Source organism: Thamnophis elegans, chromosome 3 (assembly GCF_009769535.1).
Source record: "Thamnophis elegans isolate rThaEle1 chromosome 3, rThaEle1.pri, whole genome shotgun sequence".
Taxonomy (NCBI): domain Eukaryota; kingdom Metazoa; phylum Chordata; class Lepidosauria; order Squamata; family Colubridae; genus Thamnophis; species Thamnophis elegans.
The window spans coordinates 17766878-17792961 of NC_045543.1; the positions used below are offsets into that span (position 1 = coordinate 17766878).

General features: G+C 39.9%; 1 protein-coding gene and 1 non-coding gene across 2 annotated transcripts; both read left to right on the forward strand.

The window, feature by feature from the left end:
* Positions 1–1175: 1175 nt before the first annotated feature.
* On the forward strand, positions 1176–24808 carry HSPA9 (heat shock protein family A (Hsp70) member 9). Its single transcript, XM_032212963.1, has 17 exons — positions 1176–1371; positions 3113–3171; positions 5580–5667; positions 5760–5941; positions 6944–7068; positions 9419–9492; positions 10268–10374; positions 10854–11016; positions 12464–12556; positions 13275–13484; positions 15159–15386; positions 15973–16077; positions 16602–16719; positions 17973–18067; positions 19616–19708; positions 22681–22821; positions 23935–24808. The coding sequence occupies exons 1-17, from the start codon at positions 1309–1311 to the stop codon at positions 24025–24027; spliced, it is 2037 nt and encodes a 678-aa protein (XP_032068854.1). The 5' UTR covers positions 1176–1308; the 3' UTR covers positions 24028–24808.
* Positions 16939–17003, forward strand: LOC116506891. Its single transcript, XR_004255099.1, has one exon. It is a non-coding gene; the product is annotated as a small nucleolar RNA SNORD63 (small nucleolar RNA).
* Positions 24809–26084: the final 1276 nt, after the last annotated feature.

Below are 26084 nucleotides of genomic sequence, written 5' to 3' on the forward strand. Positions count from 1 at the left end.
TGGCATTTGAGAACTCAACCAAACCTGGATTCAAAACACAGCCTAGAGAGTTGACCCTGCATGGCCCCATGGGAGTCTGACAACCAATCAGAATTCAAGATCAAAGGCCAGAGAGGGCACAAAACCAGGGTCTCAGCTTCTCTTCCTTCCTTCTCTTCTTCTCCCCAACATTGAAGCATGTGATCACCTTTTCTGTTCAGGACTCAAGCCATGTGGTCCTGTCCACTATTAAAACCATCTTTCCAAGCAGCCTCCATGTCTCCAGTGTCTTTTTCCCCACTTGGAGCCGAACCCAGAAAGACATTTCTTCCAACACATACATCCCAAACTATTAAGCTCAACCATCCCAAACGCAACTGATGCTCAAGAAAAATAGGACAAATTTTCCTAACCATATAGGCATCTGCAGAACAAGACAAGAGACAACGCATGTGTTCACAATGCGGAAACTGGTACTCACACTGAGAATACTATAAAACAAAATAAAGAAGTAACAGAATAAAGGAAAGACAACCAGATCCTTCTGAATCCATAAACTTTATGGATTCATAAAGTTTATGAACGCCACTTATCCGTGTCAGTTATCCATATATTATTTATTTAAGCCATCCTCTGGGTGTGTCATTTCTTTTCCCTGTATCAAATATTACTCTACCAGTTTTTTTTTAAGGCAGTTTGGAACAAAAACATTAACGAGCCGCAGCTCATTCAGTTTCGTTCATGTTTAAAGGTCCGATTGAGCAACTCCAAGGACTTCGGCTGAAAAGCTCATTGATCCTCCCACGCAGCATTGCAACCTATTTCACCAGCCTTCTATCGCCCAACCTCGGGTCTCTCTCGTCAAGGCTTCGCGCAAGTCATCTCCCCGCCTTCCGGTGAAAGGCATCTAAATCAATCCACCTCCGCTTTTCTGACCTTGAAGCTTGGGGACTTTTCCCGCCGACGGCCAGTAAAGCTGGCTTCGAAAAAAGCCTGTTGTGGGATCAGCGTTATTTGGGGTGCGGGGGTTAAGGTGAAGGATTATAGAGGGAGAGAGAGAGAAGGATACACCTCCCTAAAATCTCAAATCCCGGGAAATTTACTTTCCCCGAGTTTTCCCTGACGGCCTATTTTAATCGGGCGCCTGATACGGACAGCTATAGCTTCCGGAAGGGCCCTCCCGGTCACGCCTCTCTCTCGCGCTCTTACCCACGTGGGCTGGAGACTTCCAGAAAGCCGTAGTCGGCGGCGCGCGCGTGTTTCTTTTCCGCTGCTCGGCTCCTTCCGCGGCCTTCCTCTCTCTCTCTCTCTCGCTCGCTCGCTGCCACCATGTTGAGCGCTGCCCGCGTGCTCGTCCTGCGCCGTGGAGGGGGAGTCCCGGGGCCCGCTCAGGTAAGGCCCGCCGCAGGAGGGAAGGGGGGAAGAAGGCAGCGGCAGTGGCAGTTGCCGGTTCCTTTCCCGGCAGCAGAAGGGAGTCAAGGGCGTTCGGGGACAAGCCCCCCACCACCATTTTTTTTAAACGGGACCCTTTCTTGCGTGTCCTTTTAGCCTTGTGGGCAAACGCGGGGCCGCCGCCGCCTGGACCTGGTCTTGCGCCATGACCGTGCCGTGGTTTTTTACAGTCAGGAGGCCAGAATAATCTCCAGGGGGGGGGGCATCGATGCCAAGAAGAAAGGAAAGGAAATCCCCCCCGCCGCCGCCAGCAAATGGATCCGTCTCCTTTTACTAAGCGGGCTCGTTAAATTGCTCGTCATCGGGATGCCTCCGGGCAAAATAGGAAGGCGGCGGTTGTTTTTCTCAATATTTTGGAGGATTTCGATGGTCCCACATGGGGCGATTCCCCCCCCGCCGCCCCCCCCCAATCTTTTAGAGCAGGGGTCTCCAACCTTGGCAACTTGACAACGGTGTGGACTTCAACTCCCAGATTTCGTTGGCTGAGGGATTCTGGGAGTTGAAGTCCACAGTCGTAAAGTTGCCAAGGTTGGAGATCCCTGTTTTATAAAGAACAAAGATGTATTTGAATAAATTGTGGTTTAGAAACGTCGAGCCTCTCGGGGTTTTATTTTACTTCTTCCCTTATGCAACAAGAGAGGATCTTTGTGAGTCTGGAGGTGGTAGGCCTGACTGGCTTCTATCTAAAAGCCCTGCCAGTTCTTGGTGCTTTTTCACGGGAGAAAGCTGGGCTTCATCGTCTGTATAGCAGCCCCTGAATGCAATGACACGGAATGCAAGGCAGCATGGATGAAGAACCAGGGATTAGAAATAACACCCACCCACCCCCAGCGGTCCAGCCACCGCTTAATAAGGGAAAGAGCCACGTGCTCGGCTGCCACTTTCAACTGGTGAGAAGCAGCGCCTTGCATTCAGTAGGCTGGCAGAAGGCAGTTCTTCCTTGTTTTTCATTAATAGGGCATTGAACCATTTTGGTATTTAAGATCCACTGTAAAGGCAGCGAAGTTACATTAAGGCAGCACCCACCCCCCAGAAGAATGAAAAATATATTCCCCCCCCCTCCTCTCTCTATATAGAGAGAGACAGAGACCCAAAACAATTCCTCTTCCCTTAATTCAGCCCAGCTTGCCAAAAGGTTGGATACCCATGCATTAAGATATAATGGTTTATAGTATAATTTTATGATGCTATTGTTTAAACAAACGGTGAAAGGTTTTCTATGCCAAAACTAACGTATCTGAAATTATATCTGTGGGCTGTTTAAAATACAACAGTTAATGCAGAGTAGAAATTTCCTTGAAATGTAGCATTTCTTGGGGTGTGTTTCTTGGATGGAAGTTTTCAGATCTACTGATATAGTGGTTCTTTATGAATGAGTCATCTTGAATGTGCTCAGACTTGTTTATTTTTATTTAGTACTATTTAAAAGTACTATTTTAGTACTTTTTATTAGTAGTAGTAGTGCGTCTTTTACTATAAGCAATTTTACTGATACCCTTTCCAAGGGGTGAGGGAAGGGTCTTGCTTAACTGAATGCTTTTTTTGGATAGGATTCTGTCCTCAGGAGAGGTATGTTTTGCAGATAAAGCATGGGGAGTATATTGGAAGAAGACAACATTATCAGTGAAGAATGCAAGTGCTCTTTATAAATACATGGTTATTGGCTTTGTTGTTTTTATAGATCATCTGGAATGGTTTCAGTCAAGATATCCTCAGAACTGTAGCAAGCAGGAATTATGCGTAAGTAATGAAATTAAAGCTCAAAATGATTTTGTATATTAAAATGAAGAATGGTTGCTGTTCAGGAAAGTTTTGTAAACCTCATAGCTTTTAATTTTTTTCATATGTGGGTGAAAAAATCCTGTGAAAACCATGACATTTCTGAAAAAGTCAGAATTAGAGAAATGGACAGCAATAAAGGGAGGGGAGAGAAGTGCGAACTAGAAATCAGGGTAATGACTACATATTTGATAGAATCTAACCAAAACGTGCATCTGCATATTTTCTTACCATTTTCCACAATTTACAAGAAACAAGAGAATTAAAAAATCAGTTTCAGTTTCTGCTGATATTCAGATTTTTGAAATCTTTGGAGATAAATATAATGTAATATCAAAAGATGATGGCTCTTGAGCATAAATTACATCTAAAATGAGACTACAATTCTAATGACAAAGCATAAGACAGCACTGGGAATGTGTATTGCAATATAAATAGTTTTTGTAATTGAGATTATATGAAAGATGAATAAATGATTAAATGGAGCAAAAGAATAATAAAAATGGAAGTAATATCTGCAGTGGAGCGTAAAACCTTGCATTTTGCCAAAATCTGAAATTTGAATTTTCAGAAAGGATTTTAAATTACACAGGCTGCCTGGGAAGCAGTGACATTCATAAAAAAACAAAGAGAAAGGGTGGTGACATTGGTACCGCTGGGAATAATGACGTTTGGGCAATCAGAGGTCATTGGGGACAAACGGAAAAGGCAAGGTAATAGAGAAATTTAAAAGCAAAGCAATACAGGTAGTCTCCAACTTATTGCTAGTCATTTAATGCAGGGGTATCCAATGGGTTGTGGAAGTGGTGGGTGAGGGTGTGCACGTGCGAAGCTGCAGTTGTGAAAACGATACACATGTACAATCCCCCCCCCCCTTTGCCGGTCCATGGAACCAGAAAAGCTGGAGGCCACTGGTTTAATGTTCAAAGTTGTGAGCTTAGCAAGACTGTTCCAGCTTGCAAAACATTTCCAGCTGTTAAACACACACCCCCCCCCCCTTTATCACTGCATTTTGGGTGCAACTTGGTTATAGCATCTTGAGGTCACATGACCATTTATTTATTTAATCAGCTTAGGTTTAGGTTTTATTTGACTTGTATGCCGCCCTATTCCCGGAAGACTCAGGGCAGCTAACAATCAGAAGAGGAGGGGGTACAAAAATAAAAATAGAAAACAGAAATTTAAAATACAACAACAGTCTTAACTTCGAAGGGGGCTGGATAGTTCAACAGCCCCAGGCCTGCCGGAACAGCCAGGTCTTAGTTGCTTTACGGAAGGCCGAAAGAGTGATAAGGGTCCGGATCTCAAAGGGGAGATCGTTCCAGAGGGCTGGAGCAGCCACAGAGAAGGCCCTCCCCCGAGGAGTCGCCAGCTGACATTGGCCGGCAGATGGAATTCGGAGGAGGCCTAGTCTGTGGGATCTAATAGGTCTTTGGGAGGTGACTGGCAGGAGACGGTCTCTCTCTCTCTCTTTTGCTTCCAGCAAAAGATGCCCATTTGGGAGAATGGATTTGCTGGATGACTGCAGTGTTGCTTAACACTCATAAAAACAGTCAAAAAATCAGGTCTGGTCATGTGGGTGCCTCAATTTATGATCACAAGGCCAACACAAATTGCAGTCCCAATTCTGATCATAAGTTGAGGACCTGTTATGGTATGTTTATTTCTTTGTCAATTATATTAACTGTATACATTTTCAATGTAACAATGTTATTTTTGAAGTTCTTTTTTAAAAAGCCCTTTTGAATGTGTGTGTGTGCATATGATGTGTGCATATTATACTGTGTGTATACAATATGCTATGTATATTGCAGCTTCATATAGCAGTTGAGATCTTTGCTAGTACCAACTCCAGAGATTGGTGTACCAAGCTTTGTTCTATTCATAGCATATAAACAATCATTTTAAATTATTTTGCCTTATATTTTCTTTGAAAACATTTAAGCTGAACAGAGTATTTGGATAAACTAACAAAGAAAAATATATTCATGCAAATATATCCATATCCATGTATATGCAAATATATGCTAAATTTTATTTTGTTAGCAAAACTGGATGGTATATGGTATAGATATGATGCTGTTAATGGTATAGATTTGATGCTGTTATTGGTTGACATTAGATAGCTTTGGTATTGATATTTCATTTGGTATGACCAAGAGCTACATTGGCTGTAATTACTGGGAATTGTAGCCATAACCATCTGAGAGATTGCTGTGTTGGGGAAGGCAGTACTAATTGGTTAAGAGGGTTTTTTAAAAAAAATCTCAGTTGAATTTTTTAGAAGTAGAGAGTAAACACACCATTTACTCTGCAAGTCTAGGTGCTAAATTCCTTTTAAGCCTAATTTCCTTACATTTCCCTTTCAGCTCAGAAGCAATCAAAGGAGCAGTTATTGGGATTGATCTTGGCACAACCAACTCTTGTGTAGCAGTCATGGAAGGGAAGCAGGCAAAAGTGAGTCAAACCAGATTGCTGATCCAACTCAGGCTTTTTATAAATTTGATGATTGTTGCCCATATCAACTATTCTTTTTTTGTCTTGTGCAGGTGCTTGAGAATTCAGAAGGTGCCAGAACCACCCCTTCTGTTGTGGCATTTTCCAGTGAGGGAGAGCGATTGGTTGGCATGCCAGCTAAAAGACAGGCAGTAACAAATCCTAACAATACACTCTATGCAACCAAGCGTCTGATTGGGCGGCGATATGATGATCCAGAAGTGCAGAAAGATATGTGAGGAAACATTTTGAGGTTTTTTTAATTCTTAAAAAAATGAACTGCATGTATTTGCACCTATGATCCACATTTTTTAATGTTTGGAAGTTAAATAATTCCAGAGTTGTTCTCAAAGTAACTGAAGTATGTGAAGTTTCATCTACAATAGTGTTCTGATTTGTTGGGATGCTCGTAGGAAGTTGCTAGGAGATTTAAGATGATCTATTTTAGAACTATGGTTTTCATAAATAGTATTTGAGTTCTCTGAAAACCAGTCTCTGTTTTGATAAACTCACAAGCTTTCCAAATTTAACCCTAAGTATTGTGGATGGGAGATCAGAAAGTAACAGTTAACATAGATACATAATATTGGCTTGCTATTTTGGAAAATTTAATATTGGGTTTTAAGGGTAATATAAAAGTAATAGTAATATGTATATTAAGATATTAAAGTCTGCTAACTTTTATCTTTTAATAAAGGATTGTATTAGTCCAATTCTTTGAAAGTTGTGACAGTTTTAAATAGAAATATTCTTTTGACTCAAGCTTGATTTCTGGTGTCTTAACAGTTTTTTGCCATAAAAATATGTGAGGGATTCTGCAAGAGGCTAAAGGGAAAACATCTTAGTCTTTTTGAATACTTCCCCCTCCCTTCCTTAATCCCTTTTAAAACTTTATCTTAGTGATGGGGGAAGGACTTTACAGGGGATCACAGTAAAAAGGGCCTCTGGGACTAAAAGTTGGAATGCTTTGTGAAGAGGTTTCCCCTAAACCCTTATTGCTAAGGTGAGCATAAAGCTCCGGGCTTGTCATCTGGCATACAGAAGTCCCACCCCGTCTTGATCTGGGGTTCTGTGGCCTAGGAAAAACCTTGGCTTAGCCTATAGCTCTGGGATTTTTGCTAATATTCCAGTTAATTATTAACCTAAGTGCTTGTAATTATGCTTTTCAGATCAGAATTAACTAGGCGTTGCCACAAAGTGCTATGCTCTAACTTTCTGAAAACTTTTATTATTTCAGCAAGAATGTCCCTTTTAAAATTGTACGTGCTTCCAATGGTGATGCCTGGGTAGAATCTCACGGAAAGCTCTATTCTCCAAGCCAGATTGGTGCTTTTATTTTAATGAAGATGAAAGAGACTTCAGGTTTGTACATGCAGAATTTTGTAATTGATCTAAGGCAGCGGTTCTTAACCTGTGGGTCGCGACCCCTTTGGGGGTCAAATGACCCTTTCACAGGGGTCGCCCAAGAGTCTTGAGTGTGGCTCTTCCACAACCCGCGTGCCCTGACCCCGCGCTGGTGCCGGACGGGGAGCCGTGGCGCTTGACCGGCAGAGGCAGCAGTTGCGGCGCTTCTACTGGGCACGCTGCTTTCACTCTCGGGCACCTGCCTCTGCTACAGCCTGCTGCTTCTGTGCTGCGCCACCCAGCCACCACCTGTCGCTGCCTGCCGCCCACAAGAAACTTCTGCAGAAGTGGTGCGCCTGCCCCGTTGCTCTCCACCCATCACGTGCTCAGGCGGGGGGGGGTGCTCCTGCTCCTCCTTCCCCCCTTTACTGGCTGAGACTTCCTTTTGGTCGACTCCCTCCTCTCGCAACCCCCGGGCCAGCTGTGGTGGGGCCGGGAGGGTGCGCACACATGGGGAGACCACCCACAAGCGAGCAGCAAAGCGGGGTGGCTGACTGCTCGCTTAAGGAGGGTCTTAACAGGACACAAAGGGATGTGGCTTCTCCTCTACTAAGGCTCCAGTCATGACCTTGCTGTGTCCTCCATATCTTTGGCTAAGTGCGGAGGGCACAAGCTCAAACCTGAAGTGGCAGGAAGCGAAGTCTGCCTAATGGGCGAATGTGATGCAAAGGGAAGTACAGGGCTGCTTCGCTCCTGCACTAAGGCTCTGGCGACCCTTCTCCCTCTCCTTCTCCTCTCGTTTGAGTGGGAGGGATGACACAGTAAGGCCAGGGGATTGTGAGAGGGGGAGGAGGGTCACCTGAAGGGAGGCCTCCACCATGGCTAGCGATTGTTCCTTAGCAAAGAGAGAGAGAGAAGGGGGAGAGAGGGAGAAAGATGGGGAGGGAGGGAGATAAATGAGAGAGAAGGAGGAAGGGAGATAGGGAAAAAGAAATGGAGAGAGAGAGAGGAAAAAAAAAGATGAGAGGGAGGGAGAGATGGGAGAGGGAGAGAAAAAGATGGGAGAGAGAATGAGAGATGGAGAAGAGGGAGAGACAGATAAAGAGATTAGGGAGGGAGGGAGAGGGAGAAAGAGAAGGGGGAGGGAGAAATGTGTTTATGTGTGTGTGTGTGAATTTCCCATACAAAAGAAAACAGCCACAAAACCTGGGAAGCCGTGGCTAGCGGGGAGTCAAGTGACTCGGTGGGAGTGAGTAACATCGATTTGGCCATGCCCACTCAGGTTTTGTGGCTCCTGGTGTTTTGTTTTCTCTGGGAAACGGGCCTAAGTGGCTCTTTGTTTAAGATTGCAGACCCCTGGCCTAAGATCATCAGAAAACACATTTTCGATGGTCTTAGGAACCGAGATACTGGTTCCTTTGGTTGGGGGTCACCACAACATGAGGAACTGTATTAAAGGGTCACGGCATTGGGAAGGTTGAGAACCACTGATCTAAGGTTTCATTTCTAACTCAAATAACTTTCCAACTGGTAAAATATGATAGGTTTCTTTTATGCCGTTCAAAACTCACGCTTAGATTATTTGCGGTTTTGTTAGTTTGATTTGCAGCAGAAAACTGATATATGATTTGCCTGAAGGACTAAATGGAGATCTATAACCTTTTTATAAGGGGTATGGCATCTCTTTTGCCAATTAATCATCTCTATGCTTAAAACACATTGTGATTCTAATTGTTCTCCAATGGAGAAGCAAATACAGAAGTTGCACTGGCTAACTTTGACTGGTATCCTTCCTATATATTTTGCTTGTGGTAGTTTTTGAGGGCAACCTCAACATTGCAATTAGTATAAAATATTGTTGCCAGGATCCAGGAAGTCTGATATGCTGACTATTATGGTTGCCAGCAAGATTCCAGGCCCAATGCTTTTAAAGCTTAAACACTTAGTACTATGCTTGTGAAGGGCTGACTTTCCTCTACAATTTTACCATACTTTAGGGAATTTTCTCACACATACAAGACTCCCTAGGGCTAGCCTGAGAATTGGACCCTCTTCTTATTGGCTTGCATGTCTAAGACTTCTTTAAATACTATTTTTAACTGCTTTTGTAATTTAATAAGTTTCACAAAGTATTCTATTGATGCTCACTAATGTGGATGTCAGTATTGCCTTGTTTGCATCTTACTTTTGGAGTCCTACCCTAAAAAGCTATTATAATTACATTTAGTTTTAGTCAAATGAAATATTAAGCAGATCTGTAATACTTTTGCAAGTTCTATAGTATAGCTACACATATTTCTACCCAGATTAAAATGTTGAGAATATCTTAATAGTGACCTCTCTTAAAAGTATGCTTCCTCTTCCATAGAAAATTACCTGGGGCATTCTGCCAAAAATGCTGTCATCACAGTTCCTGCTTATTTCAATGATTCCCAGAGACAGGTATGGTTGCAGAAATTGGGGTTCCATTTCTCTTGATGGAAGGAAGAGAGATCAGGAGGATCTTCTCCACATATGTTCCCTTATGAAAATATTTTGTGGGATCTCAAGAATGTACTGCAGCTTGTTTATTTGACAGTAGATATTCATTTGTTTTCATTTACTCAATTCTTTCTACCCCACTTTTTCTTACCTAAAATTAGTATTCAAGGAAGATGTAACAAAAAAGGGATAAAATTAAAGCTCAGCCATTAAGAGCTCAAAACAGTGAAGTAAATACTGTATTTCTTCAAAGGAAAGGCGATAAAGCTTCCCACAAAAGAGGTTAAAAAAATTTGGGGGGGGGATTATGTTTCTAATGCTCTATTTGTAGCAAATCAAACTTAATATTCCCATTTTAGAAATACTGTATATTAAGTTGGTGGAAACCTAGCCTTCAGGCAAATATTGTGGGAACACAGATCAGATTACAACTTGCCCCTACACCAATTCAACTTAAGCTCTTAAAAACCTACTTTGCATCAGAAGTTTTTATCTAAAATAAACCATAAGTAAAAATAATCCGTAATTCTCCTTCCTCTTGTAGATCCTTGTATAGTTTTATAATCTGTTCTGGATAATTTTCTAAACTAGTTTGAGAATGCATGGGGCATGGGTGGAAGGTGACTGAAGAAAAGGTTCCTTTCCAGAAGCAAGCATAATTTGCACTCACCTCTTTCTGTTGGATTTTCCCTTGGTTGAACAAGCAGTACCTAATAGATTGCTGTTTTCTTCAAAGGCCACTAAAGATGCTGGGCAGATTGCTGGATTGAATGTTTTGAGAGTTATTAATGAGCCAACAGCTGCAGCCCTAGCTTATGGATTAGATAAGGTTGAAGACAAAGTGTAAGTATACAGTAGTCTCCTGCGTTTTGCAGTATTACTTCTTGGAGTGTGTGCTTTATTAGTTTATGTTACCTACTGGAGCACCAGATGTGCTAATTCCTTTAGCTGCCAGCTTCAGAATATAGCTTTATATAAAGAGCTCTGTTTAAGACCTATAATGAATTGGGAGGCTTTGGGGTAAAATTTCAGTTGAATGCCTAACAAACCGTGATATACTTTTATCAGAGATAGAAAGAAGTTGAACATTATTTTACAGAAAGACAGGAGTTGGATCTATTTGCATACCATTTTCTATGCAGAATGAAGGCCATTATGCCAAAAGAACATTATAATGGGATGTCATAAATAGACACTTCTAAGATCAGTTTATTAGATGCTGTGATAATGGATGAACTCTGAAAATCTAAGATTAACTATACCTCATGGTGCTATTTATATGGTGCTAATGTATGTCTTTCTCCTCTTCCCCCCCCCTTTAGTATCGCAGTTTATGATTTGGGTGGTGGTACGTTTGATGTTTCTATCTTGGAAATTCAGAAGGGGGTGTTTGAAGTCAAGTCCACAAATGGTGACACTTTCTTGGGTGGTGAAGATTTTGACCAGGCCCTCTTGCAGCATATAGTTAAAGAATTCAAAAGAGAAGTAAGCATTTTGTATATTTTAAACTGATTTTCAGGGAACTCTTTCAAGTGTAAATTGAATTTGAAAAAGAAAACTCTAGTGCTAATTTTTCAGAATTTGTGTTTTACTTAACCCAAGTATCTCACTGTTTTTAATCATACTATTGTATTCGATTTGTACCATTGTTTCCTACTTGTATAATTCAGTAGCTATTTTGCAAAGCTTATCTCTGCCTCATAAATATTACTTCGAGGTGGCGTAAGACATAAACACATTTAATCTTAAAATAAGCTGATTGCTTTAATAGCCATTCTGTTTCCCCTCCCCTCCCCTGTGACAGAATGAGTTTCACAAAGACATGCAACAAGTTTTTCTAATTTAGGTGTTTGGGAGTTTGGATAGTACAGTCTTATCAGTTTTATAAGCTTACTGGGAATGCTTCCTTCTATGGGTTCTTTTGAGGTCAGAACACTTCAGACAAGATCAAAACTGCCCATTTTGAAATTGGATTAAAACATTCCAGTTAAGCAGATAATGCATTTCCTTAGTATTTCATGCAGTTCCATTATGAAAGTACTGAAGAAGGTTATAGAGCAGCTGGTCCTGAAATTACTCTGTAGAAATGTGTAGCATGGATTTCCTTCATGCTATAAGCTTTGTGTCCTTCCCTAGGGGTGTTCAGACGATAATGAAGTGAAGTCAAGACACATCTCAGTATAATTTTTGAATCTACACTGTATATGTATATTGCAGTCCAGACTCATAGATCTCCACCATTGTGGATGTTATCTGCATATACTAATATGTTTATTTAATTATCCTTTTAAGAAAAAACTATGAGCCAAATCTAAACTTGGAGAGGTTGCTTGAAGGAAAAATGTATACATTGATACAGGGAGTTTATTGGATAATTAATAAGGGGGTTGCATATTGACTTTTACCAATTTGTATGAATTAATGCACTTATTTTTCAAAATATCCTTGCTACTATTAATACAGTAGCAAGGATAAATTTCCTCATCATTCTTGATCTAGCTTAGTTTGTATGTTTACAATTTAATAATTAGAATGCAAGTAGAATAGAACTGGAAATGGTTATCTAGCATTTTTGAGTGGGAATGTATATAGCTACTGGGAACCATAGTATGGGATTAGGAGCAGAGTATGGCTCAAATACTTTTCTTCAAATGGGAATTTTAAAAAGATTTCTAGCATCTGTAATATAAGATAATCTTCCATACTATATCACATTTGTTGTAAAGTCACTTAAACATTTGGCTGCCTAGTATTAAGGATTGATGTTACCTATCTTCCTTAGAATTCAGAAAGAATGAATTTGAATGTTGATTGTATGGCCAGTTGTGGATTCTCTGTATGAAGCTTTCATTCTAATAATTAGATTTATTTAGTGTTTAATGAAGACTACATAGAAGACAGTGAACTTCAACACTTGTCCTTTTCTTTTTAGACAGGGGTTGATCTGACTAAAGATAATATGGCTCTGCAAAGAGTGAGGGAAGCTTCCGAAAAAGCGAAATGTGAACTTTCTTCTTCGGTCCAGGTGAGGAACTGAAAATGAGCTACATTTGGTGGATCCTCAGTGGCAGGCCTTTTATGCTGTAGCGTCCACATTGTGGAATCTTCTCCTGGACCCAATAGATGCTTTGAGATTGCAACTATTTAACAGAAAGGCTTGCAATTTCCCACTTATTAAAATTGACTCCATTTTAACCATATATCAACCACTGAACTGATTGTTTTTGAATCTCAAGTATGTTGTAATACTATAGCCAAATACAAATCTTCAAAGTTAATAAAATACTGTTTGGAGATATATGGCAGAAAAAACAATCCCCTCATGGTTTTACTTACTATCTTGTACTCAAAGGAAAATTGAAAAACTGATGGAAGTCATGGGTGAGGTGGTATTGTAGTTTTCCAATAATAAATGCTGTGATTTTGAGTTCTGGAAAAAAATTGATAGCCATTCAGTAAAATGTACTGAATTAGGAATTATCCCCTTAGAGACTTACTTAAATGAACCACACCAAGAGGATACATTCTGGACAATTAATTGGCTTTCTAAGAAAACTTTCTACTTGGGTGCTGCCATATCCATTAAGGACAGTAATTATTTGCAAGATGTGACGGATCAATCTGGGAACGATGTATCCTGGAGAAAATCAAATAGTTGCATCACAGAATACTTTTCAACTAAGTATTGTTCTAATTCTAATTGTTCTTACTTATTTCTAATTATTATTAATCTTGTATTGCAGACCGACATTAACTTGCCATACCTTACAATGGATGCCTCAGGACCGAAACATTTGAATATTAAGTTGTCACGATCTCAGTTTGAGGGGATTGTGGCAGATCTGATTAAAAGGACAGTCGCACCTTGTCAGAAAGCCATGCAAGATGCTGAAGTTAGCAAGAGTGACATTGGAGAAGTTATCTTGGTTGGCGGCATGACTAGAATGCCAAAGGTACAATCATTCCCCTTTGACTTGATGTACTTGAAGATCCTGTCATTGCAGTCTGGCCAAGTGCCCTTTGGACTATGCGTTGCTTTTTTTTTTTTTTTTTTTTTAAATCAACAAAAATAAAGATGTGTTAATCAGTAGAGATGACTGTGTAGAAGTAACCTTAACCCTTTATATGGGGTATTCTGCTGTTTTTGCAGAATTACTGTTATCCTTTCTAAATCTGAAACCTGATAGCTTTGATGATGAGTCCAGAGGTAGTCTTCAAGATACAACAGGTCAGTTAACAAAGGCTCAGAGTTGCAACAGACAGCCCCAAATTTAGTAAGACTATGTTTCAAAGTTATATGAGTGCAGTGCCCCCAGGGTGGTCATTTGCCCTTACGACCGACCATAGGGATGCTGCAGCATCCCTGCACCTCTTCTATGAGTCCACTGTACTTTCCCACACCCATCAATCTTCACACTTAACCTTTTGGAGCTTTCTGGACCTCATGGAAAATGGAGGGAAAGCCACGTATCTGTGGGCTGTGTAGAGGCAACCATGATTTTGTTCCATCTCTTGAGTGCTGGGACAAAAATGCAACTGCCAGACAAATTGCTTCATTTTGCTGGCTAACAGGGTCTGCTGAACACTGCAGAAAGTTTCTGCAGGACTGCAGACATCAGTCAGGCATCAAAACTAAGCAGTTTGTCCCCAGCTGCATGACAGTGACCCAATGGCAGTGGCCATTTTGTGGACACGACAAAAATGGCTGCTTCCAGGACCATACCATGCAGCCACACGAAGCAATCCATTCCAGTGCTCTGGAAGGCCTCATAGCCCTTTAAAAATAAGTGAGGAGGAGAGTCTTTGACCTGGTGGGGTGGGGATCACTTTTAAGGTCTGGGGGACCCAGTGGCAGTGGGAAAAGGCCTGTGGGGAGTCAGGTGGTGGGAAGCAGAGCACAGGACATCTTGTGGGATGAGGAAGGGCCAGGGCAGGTGGGCCAGGGCCTGTGCTAGGCTTCCAAGGGCCATTGAGGCACCCCGTTCTCCCTTAACAACCTGGGCATTTAGCAATTCATTGGGGAGAGCAGCAACAGGAGAGGGGTTGTAAGTTGAGATGTTTTGCCTAGCAACTTTCACGACATGCATCTGTAATGGTTAGGTAGGTTCCATTACAGTTGTATCTTGAAGACTACCGTACTTTCCTTCAGATATTTTTTTAAAAAAAAATTTGTGGGGTTTTGTTTTTGTCATATCAGCATTCCATTCAGTGTATAAACGCTGGAAGATATTTAAAGCATTGAAAGTGATTTTTCAGCTTGAAGAAGTAGGTTATTTCTTGGGTTTGTGGGAAGTAGCAGTAATTTCACAGAAGAAATGTATGGTCTTCTTGTAGCTTCTTACGTGTAGCCATCTATTATACTTTTTTCATGTGGATTAATTTTGTGGACTGGACTCGTGTTATTCTGGGCATAGTTTACTGCAAAGTCAAAGAGTAAACGTTCCTCATCTATCCTGTTTCAGGGCAAATGGAACACTCATGTAGGATATTACAATGGTCTTGCATACTTTTATATCTGAGCTTCTAAATTCCATGCTCCTGTCAGGTGCTGAATCCACCTGCCACATTCTGTGGTATGTGACCATTTTTCTGGTGTGTTCCTGAGAAATATGAATGTATCCATACAGGTACAGCAAACTGTACAAGATGTATTTGGGCGTTCTCCAAGTAAAGCAGTCAATCCTGATGAAGCTGTTGCCATTGGCGCTGCCATCCAAGGAGGAGTGTTGGCTGGAGATGTCACTGATGTGCTGTTGTTGGATGTCACTCCACTTTCCCTGGGAATTGAGACTCTTGGTGGAGTTTTCACGAAGCTTATTAATAGGAATACAACTATCCCAACCAAGAAGAGTCAGGTGAGATGATGTGTTCTTAAATTTTTTCTCAATATTTGAAAGTCACCTAAATTTTGTCATTGTTGCCCCACTCTCTCTCTCTCTCTCACGAAACCTTCTCCCATTATAAATAGGCTTAAACATACAACCATAATTGAGTCCAGAATTTTGGTCAGAGTTGTTCAGTTAGTATGTTGAGTCACCACATGACCAAACTTGGTTTTACAATTGTTTTTACAAGAGTCACTGTGGCGATTAAGTGAATCACAGAGTAGATAATCAAACCACATGGTTGAGAGGCTGAATCTAGTTTATTCAATGGGCATGATTTGCCACAAATGATAAAACGATGTTGCAAAAGGAGGATTATATGACTACAGGAGGCTGCAACAGGTTGTCAGACTCCTGAAATGCATTTATGTGTCTGTGGGGGTGGTGCGGCACTTGTGACTTCGTCTTTCTGGCATTTCCTGTGCTTTCAAACAGTTATTGGAGCAGGTACTGAGGTTCTATTCTGTTCCTGGCAGGAAATTACCATATCACGTTACTTAGTTATATGATTGTGTTAAGTAGCATTAACAGAATGAAATGTGCTTTGCTTCCACAGGTATTTTCTACAGCTGCTGATGGGCAGACTCAAGTAGAGATCAAAGTTCATCAGGGTGAACGGGAAATGGCTGGTGACAATAAACTACTTGGCCAGTTCACATTGGTATGTTGGAATTCTGCTGAATGCATTTTAAATCTAAAATAATAGTCATGAATGAAAAAAAAGTAATATTTACTTTTCCTATTAAAACACAAAGCTTCCCTAGAACAGGACATAATATTTGATGAAAATTCTTCGTTTAAATACTTTTAAATGATTAGGTTTGGCAGATAAGTATGGAAACCGATTGCTATAACATTAAATTGGTTAAAGAAGAAACCTCTTCATGGTTATAGAATGTATACACCTCATGATGCTTTTCTAATGTAAATTATGGAATCTTGTGCTAGGAAGGCATCTATAGTAAAATTTCCTGAGCACAAATACTAGAATTGTAAGGAAATATGTAGTGATGTAGATAACCTTTCTTTTAGATTACTGTGGTTTCTCTTCAGATTTCATAAATCTTTTGCTTTAGTGAATAATAGATTGCACCAGTAAGTTCACTTTAGTTTGCTTGGAAAGACAGAGTTGATTACACTGATGAGTCTTCTCTAAGTCAACAGCAGTGTACCTTGTAATTCCAGGTTGGGATTCCACCAGCCCCAAGGGGAGTGCCCCAGATCGAGGTAACATTTGACATTGATGCAAATGGAATTGTTCATGTATCCGCAAAAGACAAAGGTACAGGACGAGAACAACAGAGTGAGTACTTGGATTGTTGCTGCTTTAAAGACTGAAGGGCATTGTTGAGAGCCTATTAGTGCAAAAGCCAGCTAGGGGGATAAATATAGAATGATTTGTTGCAGTATATTGCCAAAATTTAGTAATATTTTATCATTGCATTTCTGCCAAGTTTCCATTTTTCTAGAAATGCTTAATACAATCTTTGAGTTTTAGCGCTTGGCCAGAATCAACCTTTGTGTGCTATGATGCAATTATCAACACATCATTCTGAAAAGTATGTGGAAGATTTTTGACTGAGCACAGCATTGAGGTAGATAACTGGTGTAATTTTGAAATTATAGATAGTGCCCTTAAAGGTGGCAACCAAATAATACAGGTAGACCTTGCTTAACGATCATTCATTTAGTAACTGCTTGAAGTTATAGTGCTGAAGGAAGCAACTTACGATTAATGCTGGCACTTACGTTCATCACAGTGTTCCTGCAGTCACATATTTGTGATCTGGGTGCTTGGCAACCAGCTCACACGTATGACTGCCCTGCAATCATGTGATTGCCATTCATAACCTTCACAGCCATTCTAAAAAGCAAAGTCAATGGCAGGAGGTCACAAGTCATGGTCAACAACTGTGAGTTATTTGCTCAATGACTGGCAAAAAAATGGTTGCAAAATTGAGTGCAGCCCCATCTTGCCTCATTTAACAATCACACTTCTTAATGATGAATTTTATAGCCCTTATTGTCATCATAAGTCAAGGACTACTTGTACATGACATCTAGTATGAAAAGCCTATATCTATGCTAAAATGATAAAGGACATATGAAGTAGGAATTATTAGCAATATTTTACATAGTTTACATTCTACAGTCATAGGCAGGCAGGAATATTGTCTAGTACGGTGGTTCTTAACCTGTGGTTCACAGACCCCTAGGGGGCTGCGATGTCACAGTGGGCCTTCCAAGGCTTGAAGAAATTATGATTTAAATTTTGAGTTAAGTTTTGGGAAAAGCTACTTAAAAGGGTGAAGAAAGGTTGAGAATCACTGGTCTAGTAAAATAGATTAAAGTGGGAGACCACAATGGTGTTAATGTAGACTGGTTTAGTCAACCTAGAGTAGCATTCCCACATTTGATGTTTTCCTGACATAAAATCTTTGTCAAATGTGATTGTGATCCATTAATATGAAATATTGCAATCCTGCTGCGTGTTGCATGTTGAGTTTGTTCAATGATAGCATGCTGTAAAAAGAAAATTCTTTTACCTTCCTGTAGTTGTGATCCAATCTTCTGGTGGTCTTAGTAAAGATGATATTGAAAACATGGTAAAAAATGCAGAAAGATATGCAGAAGAAGACAGACGGAAAAAGGTAATGTTGCGAAGATAGTTTCCATCTTATTGGCCTGACATTTATTTGAAATAAAAGTCAGCTATGGAGAATAGTTTCTGTGGTAACATCAGTTGCATAGTATTTGTATGAATTAAGAACACCTTGGTTTCCATTAGCTTGACTTTTTTAGAATGTTCTTTTTAAAATAATGATTTTTTTTTTAAAAACCCACCCTACAACAATAACAAGGGAAAAACCCCAGTTATATAGGAAAGGAATCTGAATGATCTGAAAGTGACAAATAAAAAATGAAAACTTAACAAAAAAAGTCCATCAAATCAGGAAAATAAGATTCAATTTAAATAAAATTAATCTTGGTCATGTCTGGCATCACAGAGCCAGAATTCCTCATGGTATGGGAAATTCTATGCTTTAGGAATATACTTCGGTATTACATCAAACTTCATAGCTATAATATTTCTGGTTCACCGACAAAAGGGTGAACGACAAAACCGTGTCCGACTAAACCGCGGTGACAAAACTGCAAGTTCTAAAGCGCTCCGACGAATGAGCGCTGAATCACACCGACAACAGCGCGGCGACAGAAGCGTGCTGTAAAACTAAACCTAACCCTAAACGTAACTAAATCGGCTTTCTGTTGATGCGCTGTTGTAAAGTGCCCTTCTGTTGTTGGCGCGTTGATGATGTCGCGGTTTTAGTGACGCAGTTTTGTCGGCATGCTTTTGTCGTGCGCACTTTTGTCAGGTCACGAATATTTCTTCCCTAAATTGTATTGACATATATAATAATTTGAAACCAAAATAAAGCAATATGTAGAGAAAATCAAATCATGTGATTTAAACAGCCTTCAAATTTCTGATTATTACAATAGGAAAAAAATACTAAGGTCCATCCCTTCGAAATATTCTTTTGGGGGTCTGGAACTGCTTTCAGTTCATATATTTTAAACAGATGTGAATGCAACACAAATTATAAGTAGGTTGCTATAGTTACTGCTTTTAAAAAGAAAGGTGAATCTGTGAATAAGACAAGGAACTGAAGAAATTGGTGTTATTTTCCATGCAAGTTAGAATAGGTTTTCTCCTATATTTTTCTATATACTCCCAGATTTATTTATCCCTAATATTTACCTATACAAAACAAAAACCGTATGCCATCTTCCAAGTAACAATGTCTTAAATTATCCCAGGAATTTTTTTTAAAAATGGCCAAAATATCTCCTATACTGATCCAATTTTTTAATGCCTTCTATGGTCAGTCATAAAATATAAGAGTCAATTTGTAACAGCTAAGCATCTTGCCAACAAGACACTTATTTAATGTGCACAGTGAATGAACTCTTGAAAGGGAAAACAAAACTAGCTAAATATGGCAAAAACATTCCATTGATGGAAATGTTTGCATACTACCAACTTTACCATTAGTTTTTCTTTTCTGTAGTTATAGAATGGGGGGGAAATCTTCCATTTTGAAATTAAGGGCCACCAAGGAAAATATTTTTTCAAGAATTTCCTCTTGGAGAGCAAATATATTTCTTCTGTCTAACAAAGTTACTGTTTTCTTTAGGAACGTGTTGAAGCTGTAAACATGGCCGAAGGAATAATCCATGACACAGAAACCAAGATGGAAGAATTTAAAGATCAATTGCCTGTGGATGAAGTAGGTCTACCATGCTGCCTTTTTATAAAGGGTTATTTAAAATATAAAATGAACATGTGGATGTGTTGCGTTTCTTGGACATGTTTTAAGCAAGTCTACCTTTTGTAAATGCAACTTAGGATAGTGATAGTTTCCCATCACTAATTTGTTATTTTTTCCCCATAATGTCCACATTAACAACTTTTGCAATATTCCTCAATCACGTAATCACTATACATGTTGCCCTATGACTAATATGTTCCCCGCCCCCTGCAGAGCAGAGAGATTGAAAAGAAAGGATTACAAGGGAGTAAGCAAGTACAGTAGGGAATACACATCAAAAGCACTGGCAGTCACAGTTATGCTATCCAAACCGACCAGTGTATTCCCATTGTGTGCCTTCTTATTTTCTGATAATCTCTTCAATGAATGTAAATATAAACATTAATTTTATTCTTGTTAATTATTCTAGCATTAAGGGAAGCAGTCCAAAGAGCAGTGGTATGAATAGGAGGCAAATAAAAGCCAAAAATTTGGGACTGATTACTCTTTTCAGTTTCCAGCCACTCTTCTAGCATGGGGTGAACATCCCAAAGCGCAGGGGAGAGAAAAGCATAGTTTTAGTCACATTATTTCCTACTTAGTGACTGCTTTACTTAATCTCAATTGTGGTTGCTAGATGAAGACTACCTGTAATAAAGCTTAACTCACGAATTTAGTCTTACATTTCCTAGCTGTGGTTTTTAAAATTCTTTCCCAGGATGTTTCCTTCAAAGAATTGACTCCTGGAGATTACTATCCTCTATGACACTTGACCGTTCATTCATATACCATATTTTTCAGAGTATAAGACGCACCCTTTTTCCTAAAAAAAAAAAAAAAAGGCTGAAAATCTGGGTGCGTCTTATACATTGAATACAGCATTTTTTGCCTCCTGAAGCCCCGCCCCTTCACCAAAATGGCCGTGCATCTTTCAGAGAGCTCCTAGGGGCTGGGGAGGGCAAAAATGAGCAAAAAATGGACTGTTTTTTGCCCCCAGCAGCACTCTATAAGCCTCCATAAGACTAGGCATGCAATTGTATGACAAAAAAATGGGCCCGTTTTTGTAGAAAAAAACAGGCTGTTTTTTGCTCATTTTTGCCCCCACCTCCTAAGAAGCACTCTGCAACCCACCCACCCCTTTTTGAAAAGCTAAGTTAAAGGCTATTCATACCTTTTATTTGGAAAAAAAAAAAAAAACCCCGGCCTGTTTTTGGGAGGTTTGCAGAGTGCAACCCCCCCCCCCCTTTTTGGAAAGCTCTTTAACTGATTGATTAGAATTACATTGATCAAGTGCTGTGCCAGCAGAAACACCTACCTATCTACTGGATTTCTCTCTATTTCTCTCTATCCCTCTACCTACCAACCTACCTATTCTCTCTCTCCCTACCTACCTACCGTATTTTTCTCTATCTCTTTCTATTTCTCTATCCCTCTACCTACCTGTCTACCTACACACACACACTACCTACCTACCTACTGTATTTCTCTCTCTCCCTCTACCTACCAACCTACCTACTCTCCCTTCTTCCCTTTCTCCCTCCCTATCTACTGTATTTCTCTCCCTCTTTCTCTCTACCTCTCTACCTACCAACCTACCTACTCTCTCTCTCCCTACCTACCTGCTGTATTTCTCTTTCTCTCCCTCTCTCTCCCTCTTATCTACCTACCTACTTTTTTTTGAAAAATTCCTCTTCAAAACCTTGGTGCGTCTTATATTCCGAAAAATACGGCATGTAGAAAATCAAACAGATGTATTTGCACACTGTTGAAAAGTAGTACATTGAAAACATGTTCTAGAAGAATTCCCTGGTTAAGCTATTTTTTTGTGTGCAGCAATGTTTTGCATTAGCATTTTGTTGTAAGAATACCTCTTGTATTCTGTGTTGGCATGCAGCCCAAGCTGACCATCTTAATTAGATTAGGCAATATGCTTGCTGTAATTGATACTGCTTCTCCAAGAAAGCTAATTTTACAGCTTTCCTCTTTGTTAATCACTGAGTAAAAGGAAAATTGCATCTACACACTCTAGTGTAACAGATGGTCTGCATTAGGCATCTATGCTTTTTCTCTTCCGATTGAAACATCAGGGGCTTCCGTTGTATATTGCTCAAGATGGCTAGATATCCATCTGCTTAGATTTATGAAGGCAACTGTATTTTTCCAGCCTCTTACTTTGTACCCAAGATTTAGGATGAAGTTGGGAGGAGAGAGCTTCCATCCTGTAGGCTACATGTGATATACAAGTCTTCCTATTATAGTCAACAGGATTGCAAAAAAAGGTTGCCCTCTTTGAACCCATCCTCAGTTTTCTGCATATGCCGAAATTGGGATTGGGTGGCTTTATGCTTTCTCTTAAAACTTGAAGAATGGTGTTTCCTTTCTCTGCCTTGCAGTAGTTCTTATGTTTCTAGGAGATGGCTTTTCATGGTGGCACTTTGTAGGTCAAGAAAAGCTGTTCATGTGCTATAGGAGAAAATACTCCTAAAAGGCTCAGAGTTGACTTTGGTGAATAGGCAGCTATATAAAATTGAATAATAAAATTCCTTCAAGTCATGCATCCAAATACCATCTAATCTGCAAGATACATCCAAAACCCAACCCAACAATCTATTACAGATGTTACAGCTGTGGGATAATGAAAGTAATTAGGCTTACATCTTATGTTACATTTTCCCTTTCACAAACTTATTTTCCAACTGTTTGGGGCTGCAGTAATCAACAGGAAGAACTAAATGAGGACTAGCTTCATATCAGAATATTAATAGACATGGTTGGTAAAGAGTTCTTATTTCTGAAGTCTCCCATTGTGAATATATCTGACACCTGATCATCATTGTGTGGCCTTCTAAAGTGATATAAGTTGATTGTGTCTTGCTAATAGTATAGATTACCTGCTATTGTTGTATATTCCACTTAAAAGCTGCAATTTTTTTTGGGCAATTCTTTTACAGTGCAACAAACTGAGGGAAGAAATTGCAAAAATGCGGGAGTTACTGGCTCGTAAAGATAGTGAAACAGGCGAAAACATCCGGCAGGCAGCAATGTCCCTGCAACAAGCATCCCTGAAACTTTTTGAAATGGCCTACAAAAAGGTAGGAGGACAACATATAGAAGGATCTGTCTGGGCAGAGAAAGACCCAGCTTCACATCCCAGAAATATGTGCCAATGACCTTAAAAAGGAACAACTAAATGAAGGAATGAAATGTAACCACAGCCAATGCACTGCTAATCTTTATGGGCTAAACTACTGATAATTTAGTAACTATCTCATATTTTCTCTAAGAACCTAAGGTTGGGTTAATAAACTTTAATTCTTCTTCCTCTAACCCCATTATCTTGATCATTAGTTAACATGTCTGATTTTTGACTCAGCATGCTGTATAAGCCCATCTGCTGTGCAAACCCAGCCAGTAATTTATTCAGCAAATCACATGTAACTAATGATTCTTAGAATACATTTTTATTTTTTTGCTGTGTAAGATTCTGCACAGCATGACAGGACACATAAATCATACCACAGAATAGGCATTTTCGTTTTTGCACATTCTTTTGTATACATTCTGTTCAGTGAGTTATACATTTTCAACCCCTGCTGTCAGGTGGAGGCATTTAGAGAGCCTTTTGCTGGGAAAGTAAGAGCCATAGCAGTTCTCTATAACATTAATTGTGCTTAAAGATTAACTGACTTGTATATGTTCACAGATTTTAAAAATACCCTGAGTTTCATAAAAATTAATACCTCTCTTTTGGATGGTTGCATGTCATTCAGAGTAAAAACAACAGTTTATCTTTTTCAGCATGAGAGTTAAGTATGCAATACTGAACATTTCATATATTTGGTCCCTGTGGTCTTGAGGCATCTGTATCCCTACAGATGTTCCTGAAGTACAACTCCCAACATCCTTCTTAGACATTACTCTTCAGCTTGTATTTAAATCAGTGGTCAGATGTCTAACTAAAGTATTTAAACTCCCATTTATGTTCAAGTCTGAATTCTGTTTCAAGAGTGCGGAATGTTTCTGCAATAGTAGTACTACCATATCTAAATGCATATATCTTCATTCTGTTGTTAGAGGATCCCAAACATAATATTCTTCAGGACAGAATGTTGGTTGGGGTGATTCTTCCCACATTCTGAGTTGTTCCTTAGGGCAGGAGCACATGACCAAAACTGAACCAATACCGTGCTTTCTTCTCTTCACAGATGGCATCAGAGCGGGAGAGTTCTGGAAGTTCACATGGCTCTGGCTCACAAGAGTCAGGGAGCTCTGGGGATCAGAAGGAGGAAAAGCAGTAAATTGCAGCCTTGTGTAGACTGGAACAGAAAGAGGACACTATTCCACAGCTTCATAGCCAAAGGACTTTCCTGAGCAGCTGTGGACTGATTTATGTCTTACTGTGTTTTTGCAGTATTCTATACATACTTTCTGAAATGTATAAATTTAGTCAAATTGCTGTCTGATTTTAAAAAAATTTAATGCAAGGTAACTTTTAGAGGCCAGTGACAGTTTTCACTGGGAGTTCCTGGCAATCTTACTTTGGAGCAGAAGGAATTTGTTTAATTTGAAGGTCTAGAAACCATGTCTCAAATTCAGAGTGGGAGTAGGATTAATCGTTGCTGAATTGTGAATTCCATCCTTAATAACGGAGTCTCCTCTGGAAACAGGCTTCTGCTTCTGGGAAGAGATGATATTGGGACCTGTGGTTATCAGCTGACAATTTACTTGGGAAAGTATAAGCAGATCTACACCTTAGCTTTAATATAAAAAATGTGACTTATTTTAATATAGCATCAACCACAAAACAACGTGGATACTCCATGCATTGTTTTTGTGGACTTTCTGCTCTGTCTGATGTCTTTTTCCTTGCAGGAAACCTGATTCCCTATTAATAAATTGTTCTCAGTTGACCAAGTAGGCTGTAAAAATTCTGTTTTCCTTGCCCCGGTGGTATTCCTAGATACCATTCCTGCTGTAGACTCAAGTTGCATTTTTTTTTAAATTTTCACAGGTACATCCCACAAGCGGTAATGTATATGAATGTAATCTTGCAGAATCCAAATAAATAGTTATATTGCACTTTGTGCTTCTTTGGTACTCTACTTATCAAATGAGACACAAACGAGGGGTTTCTTTCACCTCAATGTGTGTCTCAAAAAGCATAATTCTTCATTGCTGATCTGCTATGCAATTTTGCAAATGTGCTAAACGAAAATTAAAGATTTTGAGCTAATGCAACCTGCTCTGATAAAAGTTGTATCTGACAACATTCTTTGTGCTGCATTTAAAAGTTTAAAAGTGCAAAACTGACAACCATGGAAAGGGTAGGGAAAACTGACTGCCAAGAAAGTTGGGCATCTTTATGGGGCAGATGCAGGTGTACAAGTGCACTTTCAAATCAATTGCCTGGACAAATCTCTGCTGTTTTCTTGGTAAGGTTTTAGGGAAGTAGTTTGCCATTGCCTGCTTTTATAGTTTTTAGAGTTGTAATATAGTTCTGCCCAGAGCTTATTATAGGATGGGCAGCTGTACAAATGTTTTAAATAAATAAGGTCCCCCAGCTGGCTTCATACTAAATCATGATTAGAACTCATACTCTCCCGGTTTCTAGCTTCATGCCTTAATCCCATGATGGCAAACCTATGGCACGCGTCACCCCTGGTCAGATCTCCGTTTCCCTGCAAACAACGAAAAAAGCTCATGAAAGAAAAATATCTTAACCTCTTGTCACGCTGCCAGCTGAGATGCCCTGCCTCCCACCGGCCAGCTAGTCTTTGGGTCTCTGCTGCACATGTACGCATATGCGCTTATTTGCGCATGTCAGCACATGTGTGTTTCCATGCACGCGCACCTTTCAGTTTGGGCATGTGCAAGTGTGCAGTTCGGGCACTGTCTAAAAGGTTCGCCATCACTGCACTACACCAAACCGGCTTTTCATTATACAGGTAGCCCTTGCTTAACAACTCCCTTGTTTAGAGACCGTTTGAAGTTATAATAGCACCGAGAAAATAACTTTACTACTGGCCCTTGGACTGTTGCACTGTCCCCACTATGATCAAGATTTGGACACCAACAGCAAGAAATAAACCTGTTGTAATATCACACAATTACTATTTGCATGCTTCATAACCAGCTTCTGGCAAGCAGAATGAACAGAGGTCAGAAATAAGATTGGAAGTCATGCATCAGTGATACCTTAACCCTCTCAGTGACCGCTGTCGGTCATCAAATAAAAACTGCTGCAGCCATGCAGTCCCTAGATGCTGCGTGAAATCTGTAGAATGTAATGATAAGTAGGGAGAAAAATCATGCGTAGATAAATGCTTAACTTTTGCTTACGTTGCAAGGACCTGTG